General features: G+C 41.1%; 1 protein-coding gene across 12 annotated transcripts in view; it reads right to left on the reverse strand.

Moving 5' to 3' along the window:
- Positions 1 to 22943, reverse strand: part of brsk2b (BR serine/threonine kinase 2b) — a 166191-nt gene that overhangs the window by 49465 nt on the left and 93783 nt on the right. For all 12 annotated transcript variants that reach the window (XM_034878760.1, XM_034878764.1, XM_034878763.1 and 9 more), the window contains 2 exons: positions 21523 to 21617; positions 1223 to 1308 (listed from right to left, as the gene is read on the reverse strand). In XM_034878760.1, coding sequence (XP_034734651.1) covers positions 1223 to 1308; positions 21523 to 21617 — 181 coding nt within the window. The remainder of the gene's footprint in view (positions 1 to 1222; positions 1309 to 21522; positions 21618 to 22943) is intronic.

Below are 22943 nucleotides of genomic sequence, written 5' to 3' on the forward strand. Positions count from 1 at the left end.
ACAAATATGAATAGGTCTTGCATGTGTGCATTTGTCAATTTATCTTTTCAACACTGCAATAAAAATAGCAACACTATTACAAATCAAGTGTACTTATAATGGTCTCTTAGACTATTGAGCTTTTATTTCAGCGACCATTTTTCACTCCAAGCATAATAATATATCAACATCACAGTTTGATCATTCATTTTGAGCAATGAAATATACATAAATAACATTTTGGTGGGCTATGTATCAAACTTCTTGCACTTCTCCTTCACCTCTTGCACGCGCGCGCACACACAAACACACACACACACACACATGCACACCCACAGACAGACAGACAGACAGACACACACACACCTGTGCCAGCAGCATAATAAATCTTAAGAGCTCCGGGACTGCAACTCAAAAACACGCTGTGTGTCCATCATTTATTGGCTTCCAAGTAGAGAATAATCTGAACAATATTCATCTTAAACTTACATCACTGATGTGAAGCGTGGAGTGTACTTGCGTCACTGGTGATTCAAATGTAAAGCAATTTGTCTTCTGTGACGCAATGAGTGACCAACTGTCAAAAGTGATGAAGCAGTGGGTACAAAATGTCATTTTAATGATCTAATTATGCCATGAATCACAATATTGTGCTATTTCTATCATCTTAAAGGATGACATGTACAGTACTGCATGTCCAATTCCATTTGGCCTGAAAGCTCAAGATGAGAATTAATTGAATTTAGTTGACAAACAGTCCTTCGTAGATCAAGAGGGCCACCATAAGCTACTGATGGGCTTGTCACTCACCACTGTTAAAGTTTGCTAATAGATGTATGTGTGTGCCTTCCTGTGAAGCAGACTAATGGGGCTGCCACTCTCCATGACTAATGTTTCTTAATGCAATGGTGTTGCCTCTGATAAGCATGTCATAGTGTTTACATTACGGAGTCTTCCTCTCCCGATTAGCAGTCCCCTAGCGCATGCAACCAAATTAAATGCTTCATGCCAATACTAATGGAGCATCTGCCCCTCCAAGGCTGTCATTGATGCCCTCCAATCATAATACACCAATCAAAAATGCTCTGTGGGCCAACAAAACAATCTGTGGTATTTTATAAGACAATAATGTGAACCGCAACAGTTTTCAAACAAGCAATTACTCAGTGTGTGCAATAAACAGTATTTGTGATTTTCTATTATCACAGTCAAAACTGGACCACAATCCACTGGTGATACTTACAAGTATTTTTTATTTTCGTAGACATCATGTAGCTTTAAAACATGTGGGTGTTCTATGAGCTTCAGAATAGCTATTTCTCGCTCCACCTGTTTGAGAGAGGGATAGGTAGAGAAAGAGAGAAAAAAAGAAATTTGATTAGTGTAATATCAGCACAGTTGCATTCCTAAAAGCACTCTTGGACCGACTGTCCTAATCTGCCTTCTTAAATCGCAACTTTCCTCTCACTGCCCCCTAAACTGAAGTACCAGGGAGACTGACCTAAAAAGTGCCTATGATGAGTTTTCGCCAATCGTTTTTCTGAGGTCACCTGTTAAGGTTACAGTGTGAGAGACAAATCTGAGAGGCAGCAATCTGTAATAACACTTCACACAACCAGCAGAAGGGCTTAAAAGAAATACATAAACCAATGAAAGTAGCTGACTGGCACTTTCTACTGGCAGAAAGGACAGAGATAAGCATTGACCACACTCTGGTTGGCAACCAGGCCAGCAAACACTGCTATCTCAGGAGGAAAAAAACATGTAGGTTGCTTCAAAAACTCAAGGAAAACAGCTTGTGTTTGTCTTATCTCACTAAAAATGGTGTCCTCTCCGCATAGTTGGGTGGTTTTCTTAAGGTGAACATAAATCTGCTGGTTTGATAAGAAACATAAAGTAGAACAACCCATCCAAAGCTATGTTTCCATCCACATGTTTTCATCCGAATTAAGTGATATCGAATGAAAAATGCTTTATGGAAACAAAATTTGATGGAATTTCATGAATATAGACTCAAAGAAAATACGTTCGGTCTCATAGGATTTTCTCTTGATCGATATACGGCTTATGCAATAAACCCTAAAGGAAGCCCTGTTTGCCAAATAAACAATGAATGTTGTTTACTTGCCCTTAACAGTTTAGGGCAAGTATGGGCAAGTAAAGCGGCAGTATGTACGTACGGTTAGTGAAAAAACGAGGAGACGAGAGACTTTTTGAATTTAATTTGTCAGGAACTCGCGAAGAAAATGGCCAACAAAGGTTACGACAAGCCGTGAGATGTCCTCTGGATAATTGCAAGCCGCTAAAACAACGAGACATGTCTCAAAAAAGAGTTGTCTCGCAATAAAAGGCAAGTTGCATCTGCATCATCATAGCAATGTGTTGATAGCGTTGTTGTTTTCTTATTATAGCTATATCGATCATGTGTTGGTAGATGGCGCGATACATTTGTCTAGAAAACCTTTGCAAATGTTCTTTTGAAAGTTGTGCGATTCAGTGTGAATATGAATGGAAACAACATAAAATGACCGAAAGAACAAGATCCAGGGTAATAACGGTCGAAATGGGTTTCTTCAGGAGGGGGGGCTGGTGTCTCCCTTAGAGATAGGGTGAGAAGCTCAGTCATCCGAGAGGAGCTCGGAGTAGAGCCGCTGCTCTACTGCTGTAAGGATGCCTCCTGGGCGTCTCCCTAGGGAGGTGTTCCAGGCATGTCCAGCTGGAGGACCCAGGACTAGGTGGAGGAATTTTATCTTCAACCTGGCCTGGGAACGCCTCGGGATCCCCCAGTCAGAGCTGGTTGATGTGGCTCGGGAAAGGGAAGTTTGGGGTCCCTTACTGGAGCTGCTGCCCTCACGACCAGATATCGGATAAGCGGATGAAGATGAATGGATGAAAACCATAAAGGGTCTCAAATCAATTTGATATACATTATGCACAGATTTTTATTCACTTTAAAGCCGTTTGATGGAAACACACTTTCACCAGCTTTATTTTCATGAGGTTTTTTTTACCTAACTTCAAATATTTTGATTGGCAAGTGGATGGAAACTTAGCTAGAGTCAGACACCCCAAATTTCAGAGGACAGCCTGAAGGTGATTTGTGGACAACATGTCCACTAAGGTTCATCAAGGTCTACCTTAGGAGGCTGTGTACATATAAACACAACACTGTGTCCAAAACAAGCAGACAGCTGAGTCCATACAACTTCTTTTTCCGTTTTTTTGATTACAGAGCTGCTGAGACACACATATAATGCGTACTATGAGACAGGTAAGTTCTGAATTTAAACAAAATCGAGCACATCAGTTTGGATTTGTGTCAGCTTCTCCGTAGAGCTGGTGTCAGCATGTACAGCTGCCATGGGAAATCTGCATGGAACCCATTTCGACAGAAGCCCCTGCTAATCTTTAGCCCCCTGTGCTGCTCTCCTTCTCTGCGTGTGGTTGTCTGCCCATCTTTCTTGTCTATCCTCTCCTCTACCCTCTGTGTCTCGATTTAACTGACTATAATCGAGATGAAAGGACAGTGCGAGTTAAAGGCTCCTCTGCCTCATCTCGTCAAAGTCAATTTTACTTTGTCACTTGCCTGTGACAGCCTTCACGCTGCATTAATGTCACAATCACTGTGGCTTAACTTTATAAACATGTGGAATGAAGTCAAAGCTCTGATCTGCCAGCTAACTCTGTTTTTGTTAAACTCCCACAATGCTTTATGCTTGACCAGGCGTAAAATCAGGTTCCTCCCACTTAATTATGCTTCCCCATTGTTTTTCATTTCAAAACCGCTTGTATTAAAGGTGCTCTAAGCGATGTTGGATGACGTTCCTTCTTGTTGACGTTAAAAGTATTTTCAAACAAAACAAGACTAGCTTGCCCCTCCCTTCTTTGCACTAACCCCCCCCCCCCCCCCCCCCCCCCCCCCCCCCCCCCCCAAATCCTTCTGTCGATTATTGGCTGGAACGCTGGAACACTGTTTGTGCTTGTTTTGTGGTGCAGGTGGACACGGTTTGTTTTTGTTGCCGTTTGTAGACCCTGGGCTGTCTACAAAGACCACATTTTTTACAGTGTGTTCTGGGGACAGGCAGCTCGTGGATGGTGAGGAGATATTTGCTGTATGTGACAACCAATGTTCTAGCCTAAAACACGCGTGACATTGCTTAAAGCACTTTAAGTGATCACCTGTGCTGTCAGCTCAAGTTGCCTACTGGAAACCTATCTTGACATTCTCACATTTTTCTGATTATTCTCTGCTTAAATAGAAGCATCCCTATCTACACTCTGTGTTGTGTGTGTGATAAAAAACAAAACCAGCTGAATTAGCTTGTATTCAGTCACTGAAGAGAAAATGTGTTACAGTGCAACTGGTGTTGAAGCTAAAGCCAAGAAACAGTCATGGGAGAATATAGAGCTGATAAAGCTAGGCGCACAGCTTGTCTAGAAAGGGTAAAGTGGTAAATACGTAATTAACATTAGCATGGAGTATCAGTGGGAGTCACGGCTAGGCTAATCAGGGCTAATCCAGGGACTAATGAGCACTATCGCCAGCAGTACACCATGCCACTTTCTCACCTGAGGCAGAGGTGTGTTGTTAGGAATGATCCCATGGTGGCTAGCTAGCTAGCTGGCAGCAGGGCTCCCTGCAGTGAGACTAATTCTACCCAGGACTCGGGGAGAGATGAGCTGTCGAAACGCTACAGAGCCAGCAGCTGGCTTCCTAAGCTTTCTCTAAGTGCCTCCTTTTAGTTAATTGAAATAAGAGAAATAAGGCTTAATGTGAAGACTTAACTGTACAACTGCCTGCTTACTGCAAGATTAGCTATTGATTAACACACTAATGTAAATCTGTGGCGCACTCACTGTTCTTTTTTTGCAACAGTTTCATTAAATGGCCAACAGTTATCTATCAAAAGAAATTTCTGACGAATACATTTATACCTTGCTTGCTTCCACCTACAAGCGGAAGTGAGTGAGACAGGTAGAACACCAACAATAACTGCATTTATTACACACATAGTGACTAACTGTTCGCTCACAAGTCTCAAACACACACTTATCAAACACCTCTATAACTTCATTCTAGTATACATGCCAGGTGGTCATCCTCTTTTTCTGGCTCCTGTACATGGCTCCACACTCTCTCATTAAGTTGCACATCTGTGAGTGTGGACAGCTCTCTCCATATCTCCATGGCACTTCATTAGGCCTCAACTTATTAGCAGGCGCTTGGACACATTTCACCGAGACACACACACATACACACACACACTGACAGACAGAAGGGGGGTCAGATGAGAAGCACACCTTCTCTTTTCATCATCCTTCTTGTGTTCAAAAGTTCAATATAATTCTAATTTACAAAACATTTCAAAAACCAAACAGGGTTAGTGGAGGTGGAATAGGGAAGAAAAAAATACACCTCATCAGATGTCCGACAAAATTGCGAGAACTGACACTAATCCAAATGAGCTATTTGACGGGGAGATAATTTGTCTAGTGAAGCTTGTTGGTTATCGTTGTGGAATGGACATCATTAGCAGAAGACATCAGAACCGGAGTCTGTTGGTGGAGGGGCTGATTGGCAACGCGTCGACCCACAGGGTTTCCCATCTGTGTCATATCCTGCCACACTCAATGGATCAATATGTTGGAATTGCGGTGGTGAATACTGTTAAGGTGATAACCACAACTAAGATGGTTGAAAGCAAAAAATATTGCATTATGCTTATCCTCCAAATTGAAAGCATATTTTCTTCACCCTGGAATTTAATTTTGATGTTGTGTTTAAAAGTACATCTCATGTGATTTATTACTTGTAATTATGATGTAATTTGCAGGTGCAGATGGTATTTTATAATAGAAAATGGAAAGTACGTGAGAGAAGGACCGGGAACAAAGGAGCTACACAAAGAAATGAGGCAAAGCAGTCTCTGGTGCTCACATGTGTCACCTCAATTTCAACAAGATGAGAGACAGTTTAGCATATATGGTCCCATCAGCTCACAATTGATTCTTTAAATTACAGCCCTGGATCTTATTGCATGAATGGACAAGCAAATAAATGACTGGCGACATCAATACTTTCATCACTGTTTCTAAGAATCCAGTGATAGAGGACAGAGGATCACAGATAGCCAGGCAACAACAAAGATGCAAAGAGATGAGATTCGTGTCACACATGTCACAGAGCAATCGTACAGAGAAACCATCCCAAAATCTCAGAGGGGAAAATATTGGATCACAGGCTCTGTCATCTCTCACTCTCCACTTATTGCCTCTCGCTCTCTTCCTCTCGCCTTTCACTCTTTCTCTCATGCACACAGAAGGAAAACACAGACATTTCTGTCACCTCCCCCAGGCGAGCAAGTGAATGGTCCCTTGATACTGAGATCTGAGGATCAAAGTCAACAGGGCAGCCATGTGTGTCAGATAAAAAAATAAAAAATAAAAAAAGCGGGTGGCTATGCTAACATGGAAGCCACGGTGCATGCAAGAGCTGCTGGATGGATAGAAAAACAAAAGAGAGACAGAGTAAGGATGAGGGAAGTGTTAGAGGGATGAAGCATAAGCCATGTAATGCTCTGCAATGGAGAAGACTAAAAGACAAAAGTAGTGAAGACAGACAGACAGGGGAGACACAGAGCACAGTGGCAGTGCCTGTTCCCCCCCCTCTCCTGAGGGCGGTCAAGTCTTGCAGCTGAGTATTGCATTCTCTTTTGTTGCTAATTAACACAACATGGGGAAAGGATAACCTTTTTATTAGCCCAAAGAGAGTGAAATGATAACGGTAAGGTAAGGTGATGAGGCCGCGATGTGAGAAGCTAAAGGCATTTGATAATCAAGGAAATGAGAGAATGTTCCATCCAAATGGTTTAACTTGACCGGATGGGCAAAATATCTACAGCAGTCGGCAACAATTAATTAATTTGTACCATATTGCCAGATCTTTCAAAAGCTGAATTGTGAATTACAACATTTTAAAGTGTAAATTCATCAAACATGGTTTTATGACACACTGTACTCATGGTTAATAAAATTATATTTTCAATGATTTGCAACCCTTCATAAAATGTTCTTCAACTCCTCACAATGTATGATATTACTTTTTTCCAAATATGTTTTTTCATGTACAAGATACAACTCAGAGTGGGATATCTGTTAACACAATTTATGAATGTTCTCTTACTAAACCAGACACTCATCTATCTTAATCTTCTTCCACATCGTACTAGCAGATGTCATCTTTCAATAAGATACAGTGGCCCAAACATATAAAAAATGTTTTACTCATTTGGTAAAATGTTCTTTCTTTTTTTAAAGTCCTATACAGAATAACATTAATTTATTTTTTCTCTATGTTGTAATCATAATCCAAGACCCTTGTAAATAAATTGTTTCTTTGCTCTGTGTTCATTTCTATTGTACGGTCTTTAGCAAAAAATAACACACAAAATAAAACAATATAGGTTTGCATGGAGGATGATGCAATAGAGAAAGCATATATCAGTTAATATACGGGTGAAGGAAAAGTAAGGTATGGATGGGGGTAAAGGATGGACAGAAGTAGACGCGGGTCCAACTGTCAGTGAGCAGAAGGGGAGGAGACAGCACAGCTTGGCTACTGGCTCACAGACAAAATCAGTCAGCTTGCTATCCAATCATACTTGTGACATGTGAACACATTAACGCATGATGCACATACACTGTACAAACAAACCACTGATCACGGCTAGCCACGAGCCACCTCCATCCATCCATATGTTGGTCAGTGAGCCAGTAGGGCAGAATCTGTGTCTTCTGCCAGGAACAGAGGGTAGCCAAGCTGGTGTGTACATACGTGTATCTTTTGTGTGTGTGATTACACATGCATGTAAGGAGTAAAGCTGTTAGTGGTTGTAGAGTGCTGTATGTCACTCAGGGAGGGGAGAAATCGGTTTCAAGGGCAACACACACACACACACACACACACACACAGACAGACATTGGTCACAAATGTCTGACCCAAGCACTCTTTTTGGTGTGCAGGTCATGTTTGTTACCTTCAAGATAATATTATAGCTCTGACGAGCTGCCTATTACTGACCATGACTGTGTTTTGTTCTTTGCCTATGCTCTTTTCCTTTAGATTTACTGCCCAGTAGGTTTTCTGCAGCTTTTGACCAAAGTGAAAGATGGCCTTCTCATGCTGATATTAATAGTCCACTCATTCAACACATATTGCTTATTCATTTTAGATGAAGTGGCTCCAAGTAAAATGCGACGTTTTTCCTCCATCAGCTCTTCCCCATGGCTAAATGACGGGATTCACTGCTTCCGACATACATGTCGGAGGGCGGAACGACAGTGGAAATCTTCCACTACTAAAGAAAACCAACCTGGAAACATCAATTCCCGTGAATTATAGGCTCATTTCCAAGATGCCTTTTATTTCCAAAATCCCCCAAAATTGTTGCTAAACAGCTCACTGCGCTCTTGAATAGACACAACATTTTAGACAAATTTCAACCTGGCTTCCGTCCGAAACACTCAACCGAAACCGCTCTTCTTAGAGTGTCCAACGATTTATTTATGTCCTCTGACAAAGGATAATCCTCGGTTTTGGTGCTTTTGGGCGTAAGCGCAGCTTTTGATACGGTGGATCTTAACATCTTGGTTGAGAGACTTAAGCACTGGGTTGGTACCTCAGAAAAACACTGGATTGGTTAACCTCTTATCTTTCAGATAGATGTTTTTCTACGTCACTTGGTCCATACTGTTCAGAAACTGCTGCCCTTTGCTTCGGGGTGCCCCGAGGACATATAATTAGCCAATTTGGAGATATCCGCTATCACTTGTATGCTTTTGACATCCAACTATATGTCTCTTTTAACCTGAATGAGACTGACAAAGTTTTAGAACTGTTCAAATGTTTGACTTCCATCCAGGATTGGCTGTCAAACAATTTCCTACAGCTCAATGAAGATAAGACGGAAGTCCTTATTGTTGCTCCCTACACTACACCTTCCGAGGTTACTGAGCTCTTGGGGTCTCTGTCTCTTTCTTGAGCTGTACAGTCCAAACTGAGAAATCTTGGTGTTATAACAGCATGCGTTTGGATCATCATATCAAATCACTGACCGCAACGGTTTCTTTCAATTAAGAACCATTGCCAAACTTGCTGTTTTTTGCAGTCTGAGCTTGGGATTCATGGGGCGTTTCTCAATACCAAGTAAGCAAAGAACGGACTCGTGTTCTTGGGGAGACCGTACTTGCTGGCTGTACCTGGAAGACTGTACTCGCGAGTTCAGAAGCACACAAAACACTGTTGACAGTTTTGAGACAAAGCGTTCTTCCTGTTATTGCGCAACACCCCCAGCATAGAGGGCGCTTGCCACTTTATAGTTAGCTTTGATGTGTGTTTTCATAATAAAGCATGGACGATCACCTTTCACACCGCCTCGTTGTTTTGTTACGTTTTCATCTAAAGTGCTATTAAGTATCACGGGCCAATAACTGTATAAATAACGACACAACGGCGAGAAGAAAACCTTGTAACATATTTCGGGATTCACTTTTAATTGAAATCAGAAAAGAAACGTTAAAATAGGTATAAAAATTATAGATGGACTGGGTAACGTTAGCCACTGCCGTCGTTATACTTTACCGAGAAGCAGAAAAGGAGCCTGCGAGTGAGGAGAGCCAGGAGGAGGATAGAGGAGGAGGGGATATATCCTATAACAACAGCGGTAAAAATTGTTTTAAATATCTTACAATTGTGGACCTGGCTTTCCTCTTCCATTGTTGCTGCTGCAGTGGTCTGTCCAAATGTGGGGCCAGAGGGGTCTGTCTAAATGTGGGGCAGAGGGGTCTGTCTAAATGTGGGGCCAGAGGGGTCTGTGAGCTGACTGACTGACCGGCTCGCCAGAGTCATCCCCGGCGGGCGTAGCAAGCTCGCCCGCCGGGGGTTGTGGAGCTTTCCAACTCCGAAGGCTTTTTTAATTCACCATCAATTTTTGTTGAACTGCCTATATTCAAAATCTACACAGCTGATTTGTCGCCTTAAAACATCCCAAAAATGAATTTATTGATTTACTAATTGACGTAAATTGTGAAAATCTGTGTACCGGAAACCATACGCGCTTTACACCCGAATTGAATGCTGGGATACCGGCCCGGCCAAGTTCACACAAGTCACCATCCGATGTATCCTCGGTAAAATGGGCGAGTCGAGATCACATCCGGGGACTTTAAGTGTTTTTGGCCAAATGCTAACTTGTGTATTGGGTCAGTACTTTGGCCACCAAACATGACGTTTCACAAGAACACAAGTCCATAGAAGAACACATATTGAGAAACGCCCATGGATTTGTTTCATCCCAGCTTGATTACTGCAACTCCATTTTCACTTGTTTTAGCAAGCCCTCCCATGACGGTCTACAACTAGTCCAGACCTGTGCTGCTAGGCTGTTGACCAGGTCCAGTAGGATGTCGCACATCACTCCAATCTTGTACTCATTACCTTGGCTTCCGATTAAGTTCAGGATACAATTTAAAGTTCTTGCTGTGGCCTATAAAGCTTTGCATGGTCTGACACCTGCTTATATCTCTAACCCGCTCCATCCGTATACTACTAACAGGTCCTTCAGGTCTTCAAACAAAGGATTGCTGGTGGTCCCACGTACTCGTTTGAAAACCAAGGGTGACCGTTCCTTTAAAGCAGTGACCCCAGACCTCTGGAACGACCTTCCTACTTCCTTACGGTCTGCAGTTTCTGTTCAAGCTTTTAAAAAGCAGTTGAAGACACATTTGTTTAAATTTGCTTATGACTCTTGTCTGTAAACTTTTAGTTTTAGGTTTTAATCGTTGGAATGATTTTCATTGGTCATTCAATGATTATTTTATTTTTCCCTTGTTTATTATCTGTTGGATTGTACTATATTGTTTGTAAACTATCGTGTTTTAGGTTTGAAATAATTTGCAATGGTAATTTGGAATTTAGTTTCATTTTTCCCTTGTTTATTATCTGTTGGATTGTACTGTATTTACACAAATGCTTATCTTGTGAAGCACTTTGTGACTATGTCTGTAAAAGGTGCTATATCAAATACACATCAGCGTTGTTATTATTATTATTTTTATTATTATTATGTTTGCCATGTGTTCCTACCTGCTAATGCAAAATTGGTTTATAAATTGACAGACAAGGCTCAGGGCGATGGATTTAAGAGTATTTTGTTAGGGAATGTGAGCATTAGTTGTGTAATCTCCCACTACTGAGTTAGTCCCACAGCAAAAACTAAATAAAATAACATCTGTATGACATATTCCAATATTCGTTGAACTGGAGAAAAAAAAATCACCACCTTACTTTCATTCTTTTCTGTTTCTAGCCTTGACCTCCACCCAGTGGACCTTACTAATACACAAAGGCATGTGCGCACACACAAACACACATGAATACACAGTCAGAACAGCAGGCTTTTCTGATAATCACTGTATCAGTCATCCTTTGTGAGGAGGAGGTAACTTCTCTACACGGGGGAGTTTGATCAATGCCAGAGACATGTAAATCGATCTGGACATAGTCTCTGCTAGCTCCTAGTCCTTATCTTTTATCAATCCCCCATCTTTTCAAATCTTCATCATTACACCCTTCCCACCCAAGCCCAATTCTGACACTCTTCCTCCTCTTGGTCCTTCTCTTCTATCCTCATTTATTATCTGTTTCTCTCATTCTATCTCTCTAATCATGTCTATGATGTGTGTCTGTGCTGCTGACAGATCCATCAGGCTGCCACTTAGACCAGTGGCAGGCCACATCATTCCACACTAACCGACATGTCCCTGGATAACCTTGGTTACAATGGAGTCTAATGGCAGAGGTCTCCCACACCCTGGGGTCAAAGGCTACAATAATGAACCTCCTCAAACATACTGCATGGCCTACTAGGTGGGGGGGAGTGGGAATGGCAGGGGACAGGGTAAAAGCTGTGTGTTTGAGTGGGTATAGCAGTATGTGAACGGCCATGTGTGTGTGCAAAATGAGTGATTTATCAGTGACAGGCAGGCAGGGGATCCTTTTTGGCAGCCATGTTTGTGTGTCGGCTGTCTAAAGTGTCTTTTTTTTGTAAACTCGTCTATTCCGGCACTCACTCCTTAAGCAAGGGGTTTTTCATATGAGAGGGTGGGTGAGGTCACCTTGGATTGTGTGGAGATGTGAAATGTGGATTAATGAATTGGTTTTCAAAGACTAAAAAGAGAGAATGCCGGACTGAATGTAATGATTAGATCTGAAGGTCATCTATATCAGTAGTAGAGTGTAAATCTAATAACTTACTGTTGCCTAAATTTGCATGCCAGGTAGATGGATTGGTTTTCCAAAGTGGAGCAAGGGAAGAGAAACGTTGGAGAAATTGGTTTTAAAGCTATGTTGCGTACTTTCTGTAGCCCCCATGAGGAATTCTAAGTAATGACAACAATAATGTTGTTGAATGCACATGACACAAGCCTTCGGTGATCACGCAACAACCCCAACCCTCCTCCAAACAGTTGCTTGTAGCCAATGGGGAGAAGGAGGATTAAAAAAACATGATGAACTCTTCAGAAGAGGTAATTATATTCACTCGAGCTTTTGCAGGCAAAATTAGCCAGATTACACAAACTTCTAAACATAGCCATACTAAGAATTACAGAGAGAGTTGTGTGGAGCTGATAGGCTTAAATAGCTTTGTAGCAACTCATTTGGCAATGGCTTTAACGTAACGGGCGTATATTATAAAATAAGAAAGTATATTTTCCGTTTGGTGCTGCAAGCCTTACATTAAATTATCATGTAAATTTGGGTGAATAATTTGCAGTCTATTTGATTATGAAACTGTATAAGACCAGACCCCTCCTTTAAAAATAAAAGATTTAAAGAAAAGGTGATGAGAAACTTTGTTAAGCATTAATTTATGGAAACATTGAGATGATTTTGGCGTGTGAAAAGGAAAAGTTGTACAGTTCTGTTACAAGATTATTTATATGAAAAAAACACTAAACCAGTGGACAATTGATTTAATAGAAGAAATGTGGCCTGACTGTAAAATACAACACAAGCACATCTAAGTGAACATGGTGCTGGTTTTGGTAAATGCAAAGTTATTTAAAAACAACTTAAAACAAAGAAAGGGAAAAATGAATGAGTAATGAAGGCTGTTTAGTGCAATAATTCAGGCGGACAGTAGTTATTGGCTAACAGTAATTCACTCACTCAACTCATTATCTCCACATATGAATACACGGCCTATTCATTGACACATAAGCCTGGTCAATAGTTAGCTGGACAGAAGAGTCAATACATCACAACCAACAGGTCAGTAGGAAAGACTGGTCAACTGAAACAAGCCAAATTAGCTTGAAACTTTGTAAAGAAGTTTCAAATTGCTATTGTAATGTAATCAGGGAGTTTCTTTCAGCGTCTGCATTTTCTAATTAAGTGTTACACTGAGACTGACACATAAAAAGCACACTCTTGTGCTCTCATGGTACCACATATGCATACTAATGTACCCTAATAGCAAACCATTTGTGTAAGAGTATACAGCATTTGCATGTATTCACATGCATGTGTTTGTGCTTTGTGGGCACGTACAGTGTGTGAGTGAGAGAAGGAAGGAGAGAAAGCATGTTTGTGAGTGTGTTAGCACAACAGAGTCATTAGCAAATAACCCCCACAGGGACGCAGAAGAAGGAACTGATGAAGTTAAAAGTGTCTTGCTTTAGATGTTCAACACATTGACCACAAAAACCCAAATTTACATCAGGATCTGTCCCAAACTTATTAACAGTGCCAAGTCCAACTAGTTTCCCTGTTTTTTTTTTACAACTGCTAAAAGTTATAAATGTATGCCTGGTTCACAAATTAATGTATGTAACAAGCATGTGTGTAAGGTTAAATCCTTGTATTTGCTGATGATCAAGAGATGAAAAAATGTGTATTTAATTGCAGGGGAGTTACACGGATGTAACTCTAGTTCTGTGAGTACATGCATTTACAAAATAGAAAAACCTTTGTTGCTGGCAGAATATAAATTGTAGTAGTATTAGCATTCACCCCACTAGTGGTAATAAAATGACTTCATCATTATCATTACGTATTAATGTGAAATACAACCAAACAGCAAAACATGTATGCAATGTCACTGGTATATTGTTTGACTACTCCTTTACTTTATCACAGTAAAAACATATTAGCACATTCGGTTCCGGTCGGGTATGTACAGTCTGGTTCACACTTTGAAATCAGTATGAAATACATCCAATATACTGTACATACATACAATTTTTTGGGGGGAACATTACCAGGTGTTTGCTTGACCTATAAGTACAATCTACTACTGCATGTGTACATAGTCTGTGTGCGTGTAAGTGAGCCAGTAAGCAGCATTTCTGGCAGTGCTCTGTGGCGTGCGTGTCCACGAGCTGTGATTCACCCTACAACCCTGCCTGTCTGATGTGAGACTATTACAGACCAAATCCTGCAGTGAGAGGACAGATAGAACCTTAAGGGGAGGGGGAGTGTGTGTGTGTGTGTGTGTCTGTCTTTGTTGACTCTGAGCAACTTGACAATGTTCATGGAGCTGTTATTCATAGTATATGCGATTTGCCCACTGAGGTCTCTCTCGCTCACACCCACACCCATACACACACACACACACACACACACACACACACACACACACACACACACACACACACACACACACACACACACACACACACACACACACACACACACACACACACACACACACACACACACACTAAACTGTACAGACAAAGCTATTTTTCATGTACTGTATCGTTGTATGCATGGTTTCCTGTTAATGAAGACAAGGACAAAGTGCTGTCGGTCCATGTGTCACATTAAGTCATGGCACAGGCCAATATAAAGTAAGTAGATTAACATCAATCACATAATAATAGGCAACATGTTGAGATGCAGGTAATTGGAAGTGTGGGTCTTTAAATGGAAGCAACATGATATAAAAACAGATGACAGATTTGGAAGTAAAAATGAAGAAGGGTTTTCCTCTCGACTGAACATGATGTACCTATTCAATTATCAGTCTCTACGTAAAAAAGACAAATAAATGATTATCACAATACCAAGTGGTTGAGAAGAAATACACATCAGTGAGTCCACAGGTATGAAGAGGTAAGAAATCCCAGTGCAAAACAAAGTAATAAACAGACATAAAATTTAACTTTGAAAGGGAACTTTGCTGATCTCCCCACAAAAGCATTACTCCACTTAAAGGTAAAAGAAATGGATAAAATAGGCCCTTCTCTCACAAAAGAAAAGCAAAAAAACAAAAAGCAACACCAAATAAATAAAAAAAGCAAACAAGGCTTTCTCATTTATCTGACAACACAGCGGCGTCTGCCTTTGAAGAGGAAAAACAAATGCCATCGGTTTAGACATCTGTCTGTCTCCTGTCGAGCTCAATGGGGAATCCCGCTACATCTCGTCTTCTGCTAGCTGCCATTTCATTATGCTGTCTCCCCTCCATCTCTGTTTTATCTCGATAAGACACATGAGTAAAATCAGTCAACTAACCTTGCATGTGTTTTTCCCACCACAGTGAGCAGCAGCACTGATGGTTGTACATGTCTCTCTCCAGGATGTGTTAGATCCCAAACTACCTGGCACAAATGTGTAAAACTCAACGTTTTGTTGACTTCAGTCAGTGGTATTTAGCATGAAACATAATGGGACACAGGTTTGGTTTACAATCCAAACATCTTGTGCTCTGTAGATAAAATCTATTCCTCATTTCTTTTTCAGCAGAGCCTCATCAACACTCAATAAAGACTGGAAAAAGGGGATTTACACTGATTTGGAAGTGATTAGGAACTAAATTAGGATGGAAAATGATGCAAGATCTTCATATTGACTGACAACAGACAAAGGGCTTTGTAAGGCTTTAAAAGTTAGTAAAAAGCCATATCATCCCTAAAAAATGCTATGAGGAAACAAGGGATCACAGTGTGATGCACTTTCTTTTTTAGGGAGAATGCTTTGGTCAATACTGAAAAAACAAGCATCACTGAAAATGTACTATACTGACTTTCCTAATAGTTTTATTCTAAAATGCAACTATGATCTATATTCAAAAAGTCTACAGTGCCACATTTGATTAAACCCAAATAAAGGAATAATTTTAAACTACTCGAATTGCTGTATTGCAAAAAATAATTTAAATGCAAGCATACATCAACAGGTAGAAGTGAGTGAATGAAGCAGCGAATGTAGAGCAGAGGAACAGTCTTTCTGTGCAGTCAGCCTGTTAAAATCAAACTGTGTGCTAAGCTTTGGCTTCTGGCTCAGCAAGATATAAAGCTGATGGATCAATGCACAGAGGCACAACATATGAAACCCATTTATTTTAAGGGGTGTCTGCGATGTCTCTGCAGTGGCGCACACACACATGCACACAAAGACGCACACAAACCCGTATGCACACAACATGAAGTTAGACGTGTGCACGTTGGAGGCATTTCTATATCCAACCCACTCGTGGCACAACAGAGATGGGAGAGAATGGCCGATCCATAATCATTAGGAGGGGAAGAGGAGAGATGGTGGAGAAAGAAAGCTACAGTGCTGTCAGCGAGGTGTCGGGATAACAAGATTAGACCTTGTATGATTCATTTGTTGCCGTGGCATTCTGCTCCTCACCTGCCCACCGTAATGCCTTGCTTTTTTCTGCCTTTTTAGTCCTGGATGCTGTGCATTGGAAACTTGGATACTTTTGTGTCATGCAGTCATCCCAAATGAAATGTTCCTAATGTTTTGTTATTTAGACTACGGATACAGATGTACACACTGTGCAGATCAAACAAATTATGTGGTCGCATTGCTCTAATTCCTTAAACCAGGCTAATTTTCTTTATTTATGGTCAAAAAATCAAATTCAAAAAGTACTGATCTTGTTGACAATGAGAAAAAGGTACTGATCCTTGTCTCTACCAGAGTAGACGGCTACATTACGATTCAGGCCATTTTAGGTAATGTAGCCGTCTACTCTGGCTGTGGCGCTGCCTGGTTGTTCTCAGCTCTTACATCCTTAGCAGTTGCTTCAGGGGGCAATTATAGTCCTGGCTTCTCAATCTCCAAACTCTCTTTCTCTCACTCAGGCACACATTTTTCTCATCTGAAATGTTATGACTGATATCAAGGACAGAGTCAGCAAATGAACATCACCGTGCTAAAACCCCAGCAAAATCATCGTAGCTATGTAGCGACATCTACTCCACAAGGCGTTCACCATCCTTTATAACCCTCCCCACACACACACACACACTTTTCCCACCCCTCTATCTCCCTTCATCCTGCACTCCTCTCCCTCTCTTCCTTTCTCTCCCTGGGCTTGGGGACAGTAGAGTGACTTTGAAGTCGTGCTGCTTCAGGAGGATAGAGAGTCACTCTGGCTAATTAGTTGTCCTTATCCCAACAGCAGCCACTGCCACCAGCTCACAGGCTCAGAGTTAGAAACAGAGCAGGCATCAACAACAACTACCAAATGCTGCATGCTAAAGATACCCTTCTCCCTCTGCTAGTTGTTAGTGCTAGCGGGTAGCAACAATTTAACTCTCCCCGAGACTAAACTGCGGATTAGTCAAGTTGCTCCTCTCAGCATAATAATACTGTAGGTAATGCAGTATGAAATATGTTAGAGAAAATCCCTTGTTCTTAGGTGGAAGCTTTCGGAGCATTGTCGACTGTGGTTGTAAGATTCTACTCTATTCTATTTTTTTCTCCACCATGTTGTCATCACCAATATGACAATATCAGTCTCCCAGTAGGTGTATGGAAGCATTAACAGACTTGTGGTTTTCCAATGCAGGGGGAATTGCATCATGCCCTTCAAGCTAAGATGAAATAGCATATACTTCAGCCATGTAATGAAAGTCACACAAGTGCAGAGGAAAGTAACCAAATGAACATTGCAAATAGTGCTGCAAATGTGAGTCATATTGGATTACATTCAAATTAGAGTTACAGTACATGTAATGGGTTAACCTGCTATATTAGTAGAACTGGGTATTACACCTCTTTGCTCACATATGTAATCTTGTTTTAATTGATAAAGTAACTGAAAACTACTTCTTTTGCATTAAGGCAAGGTTTCTGGACCATTCTAAAATAAAAGAAAAGTGACTGTGTTAGCTCAGTTGGTAGAGCAGGCGGACATGTGTAGAGGTTTACTCCTCAATGCAGCGGCCACGGGTTCAATTCCAACCTGCAGCCTTTTGCTGCATGTCCATCCCCCTTTCTCTCCCCTTTCATGTCTTCATCTGTCCTAAAAAGGCCTAAAATGTCCACAGAAAAATCAAAAGAAATGCATTAGTGAAGAGGTGTCAGAGCAAAGGTGCTGCCACAGAGTAATTGCTCGAAGCAGTTGGGGGTCCAGCGCCTTGCTCAAGGTGAACTGTCACTTCTCCAGCTACCGGTCCACACTGCTTCCCAAGCCAAGTCCCTACAGACTGAGCTACTGCTGCCACATTAATAAATTAAAAAACAAGGTTTACTATGTTTAGATTTCTCAACGTGATGTACTGAGAAGAACCACTACTTTACGGTTTGGTACCACAACGTTGGTATCGTCGTACTACACATGTATGGTAATTTCTTAAATCATACTTAGCTCTACTTATGAGGATTTCTCTGGCTTGTTTCATTTCCCAGCATTCTTATGACACCAGCAATGAAAGAGTTGTCACATTTTTGCGTGAACATGAATTACGTTTATTTCAATTTTACTGATTAATCATATCTATTGTAGAAATCAATAATCATTATTCAAATTTTACTGCTCCTTGTGATCATAATGTGTTGTATGGCCACAATTTGGCCATACCATGTGTGTGAATGTCACATTATTAGTTCAGGAACAAAACACACTCACTCCTGACAGCAAATAGGAGTAGAGATGTGGTGTACCTAGTAAGGCGCCTGTGTTATCTTGTTTCAGCAGCGTTTCTCACAGCATGTCCATCTCTCTCTCCTGAGCCTTGCTCTCTGTTGCCCTCCCTCTGACTCAAGCCCACAGCCCCACAGCACAGACGCATAGTAGTGAGGGAGCGAGCGAGGGAGCGAGCGAGAGGGCTGGCTGAGTTTCAGAAACGTTAACTACTCCCTCGAGAACTACACACACACACGCTCACACATGCTGTGTCTGTTCTGGGCTTCTCTTTGTATCGGATCGCCACGCTCCATTCTGTTTGGCCTCTGTGCCAATGACTTTTGACATCCTGTCGTATGTGCACATACTGTGTATTCTCTTTCTGTCTGCTTCTCTCTCATCAGTTGAAACATGACGGTCACTTGCTACGGACGGGAGACTCTCATCACTATTCAAGTAAATCCATTATTTGGTTTTCTTAGACATTAAAAAAACAACCACTGGTTTCCAATTGCTCTTTGAAGTAGTCAAGGCTCATTCTCGGTAACAAACTGACATAAAGTTCATGAATTCATTATCCAAGACAATTCAATGTCTTCCTGGTCTGTAGTGTCACAGCCTGTGGGGGCTGTAGACTAAAGAGTTCAACATTAGTTATTTAAAGTTCAACACACAGTGAGTGGAGAAAAGACAGATATTCTGAGACAATTAATTCAACCTGTCTCCTCGTCTCTACAGACCCCTGACTCCCAAGGCCAGTCGGAGGAAGGACAGAAGTATGTGTGTATGTGTGTGTGTGTGTGTGTGTGTGTGTATGACACATGTACACACATTCTTATGAATTCCTGTGTGCATATGTGTGGAAAAAGTGTGTGTCTGCATGTATCTATGCATGTAATGATACCAACACACACACACACACACACACACACACACACACACACACACACACACACACACACACACACACACCTGTCCAGGAGAGTCAGATTCTCCCCTAATGGCACCACGGGGACCCAGGACATTAGCATATTAAAAGGTGACATTTCACAGTCTGAGTCTTGCAGTAGAGTGCAGCGCGATCATTCTGACAGTCTGACAGTCTGACAGCCACAGAGGCAGGCCGGAGAGCAGACACGTAAGACTGTGGCGTGCAACACAATGGGGATATGGGAAAGTGACTGGGATTTATAAAAAAAAACAAACAAAAAAACACCTGTCCATATGATTTTTGGCACCCACTCTTAAACTTACAAGACATACAGTAAAAGTGTCTCTTTAAGAGGAACACACACACACACACACACACACACACACACACACCAGGGGCCAGCAGTTGAGAAGAAGAAGAGTGACAATGGCTGAGTTTAATTGGCTCTGAACTGCAGCTTCAGCAAAAGCCCTCGTCCTGTCAGAAACCTGTCAGTGTGTGGCATCTGTTACTATCATTTTCCTCTGCAGGACAGCACAATGTGAAACACCTGGGTTGGAACAGTATCCCACTACCTTCCTCTCTGTTGTCATATGTTACAATAGTTCCAGCAACTCCTTCTGCTACAACTAATAACACCTCTGTCAGTATCGAGGCATCGAAAATGACCTTTCTTTCCCTCATGAAAATTTTAGACTACATGTGGAGCCGAATACAAGATAGAAAGAAAGAGACTTCAGGAGCAAGACAACAATGAGTAAGAAAAAGTGGAGACACTGACACAGCGTGAAGCTGATTAATACCGACTGTTCACCCACTGACTGATCAAACAGCAATATTAGAGCACAGAGAGATTTTCTTCATCAAGTCTAATGATGATGTCGCAGAAGTGATGCAAAACAAAGGATTTTCCATTTGCAGATCACCTGTATTGTAAGCAAACCCACCCGCTTGGCGGCACTCCTCTCTGCATGTGTCCTGGGAAAGACAATTTTCAGGTTGTAACATTTTTGTCCTCTATCATCCTGCTCTTTTTGCTTTCTGTACAACTATTCCATCAACACAAAGGCCAATTTTGCAGCAGTCAATTTTGTGTGGGCACTGAATAGAGCTGCCCAGCAGGAGCCCTGGGACATAATAAGATAAAAGAAAATCCCCACTGTATCCTTCAAAATGAGGCTGTGTGGGTAACAGAAACAATATAAATAGGAATGTTTCAAAGTGTTTTGGAGTAAGGACACAGTTGAAGAAACTGGCTTTATTGTTTTGTTACCTTCAGGTTTATTGGGGGATCTGACTCCTGGCATGGGAGCAAAACAGCTGAAAAGGATGAAAATCAGCTGCTTTACAAGACCCACGTCACTAACTCAGCCAGTGATTCCACTTTTCCTGAGGCTTATTATGATATAACTCATTCATGTTCAAACATTTTTGCAGGATCAACCATTGACTGATGTCAAAATTTTAAACCCGCTCAAGCAGTCCTCTCCTAATTTTGATTTTTGAATTGCTAGGTACACAGGTAAATTAACTAAAAACTAAGAACTTGTATCACTAGGACTTGCCTTCTTTGAATAAATATACATGGAGACAAGTAAAAACATACATATATGATCTTAATAAGAAAAAAAATGTTAGAGTGAAACTATTTAAAGCCACTGGAAGAAGTGAAGGCTGTAAACTTACCTTCATTAGTACTGACTCACTGAGTTTCTCACGGTTGACAATCTTTATGGCGACTTTCTGGCATGTTACACAGTGGATTCCCAGCTTTACCAACCCTGCAAAAACAAATAGAAAATACACACTTTATTATAAACATATATGAACACGTACGGACACGCTTCGGACAAAAAGTAAGGCAATATTTCTTATGACACCAAGAAAGCAACCAAAAACGTAACTGAACTGAAAAGGAAGCTTTTCCTTGCCTCTGTCACCTAGTACTTGCTCTTGTTGGGAATTGTTGGGTTTCTGTAAATAACATCACAAAGTACGGTCTAGACCTTCTCTTTTATGAAGATAAGCGCTGTGAGATAACCGCTGTTGTGATTTGGTGCTATATAAATTGAATTGAATTGACTGAATTTACAGTGCATAATGTGCAGTATTCCTGGGGCTGAGCACTTTACTCATAAACATATAAAATAGGCTTGAATTAAAATGATTCGTGAATGTTTGTTTTACTACTAATATGCATTGACCAGACTGATGTATAATACTTATAATGACTTCTGAAGTGTCTTTCTGAAGAACCTCTTCTGAGGTTTATTTGAGTCATAAAGGCAGTGAGTAAGTGGGCCATTTGTGTTATTGATTGCTATAAGGTACTAAAACCGCTCAAACAGACAATATACTGCAAAAGGTAGTGGTAACAAACAAACCCAAAGCTTATTGGCTGAATAGGATTCATTAATGACCAGAGCTAAATATAAATAAAAAAAATGACAAGAATAAAGCAATTTGGACCAAACTGTAGAAGAGTAAACCAGGAATTCACATTTCATCAACCCAGCAGAAAGCATACTCTTTTAACTTTACAACACAAACACATTGATGCACGGGGAGAGATTGAAGTGTTTGATACGCTGTACCAGTTAGCTCTATTGGGATTCACACAGAAACCTTCTGCAAATCACAACCCAAACATCATATTACTGTGATTCGCCACAGAACCACAAAAGCATCTTTGCCTGAGTTATTGCCCCCAGGTATCCCTTGTGAAATGATCAGAAACAAACAATGTAGAGAACAAGCAGGGATACTCCAATGAGTGTACAGTTACAGTGGAACAAAGTGGTGTGTTTGAATGTATTTGATACAGGGGAGCTACGGCATCAGCACCAATCCATTTTCTGCAGGGACACAGAGATGCGCAAACATTGAAAAGATGTTTGCATCAGATAGATTACTCCCAAACTGAAACACACACACACACACACACACACACACACACACACACACACCCATACACAAACAAATGTCGGCTGTCTGTGATTTCCCAAATGGCCCCATGGTGCTGGATGGATTTAGAGACGACAGAAGATGATTTTTAACTTGGGAAACAGCATTTGAGCTCTCTAATGGCTGGCAGACAGAATTTACAG

The sequence above is a fragment of the Etheostoma cragini genome, chromosome 8 (genome assembly GCF_013103735.1).
Source record: "Etheostoma cragini isolate CJK2018 chromosome 8, CSU_Ecrag_1.0, whole genome shotgun sequence".
NCBI classification, from domain to species: domain Eukaryota; kingdom Metazoa; phylum Chordata; class Actinopteri; order Perciformes; family Percidae; genus Etheostoma; species Etheostoma cragini.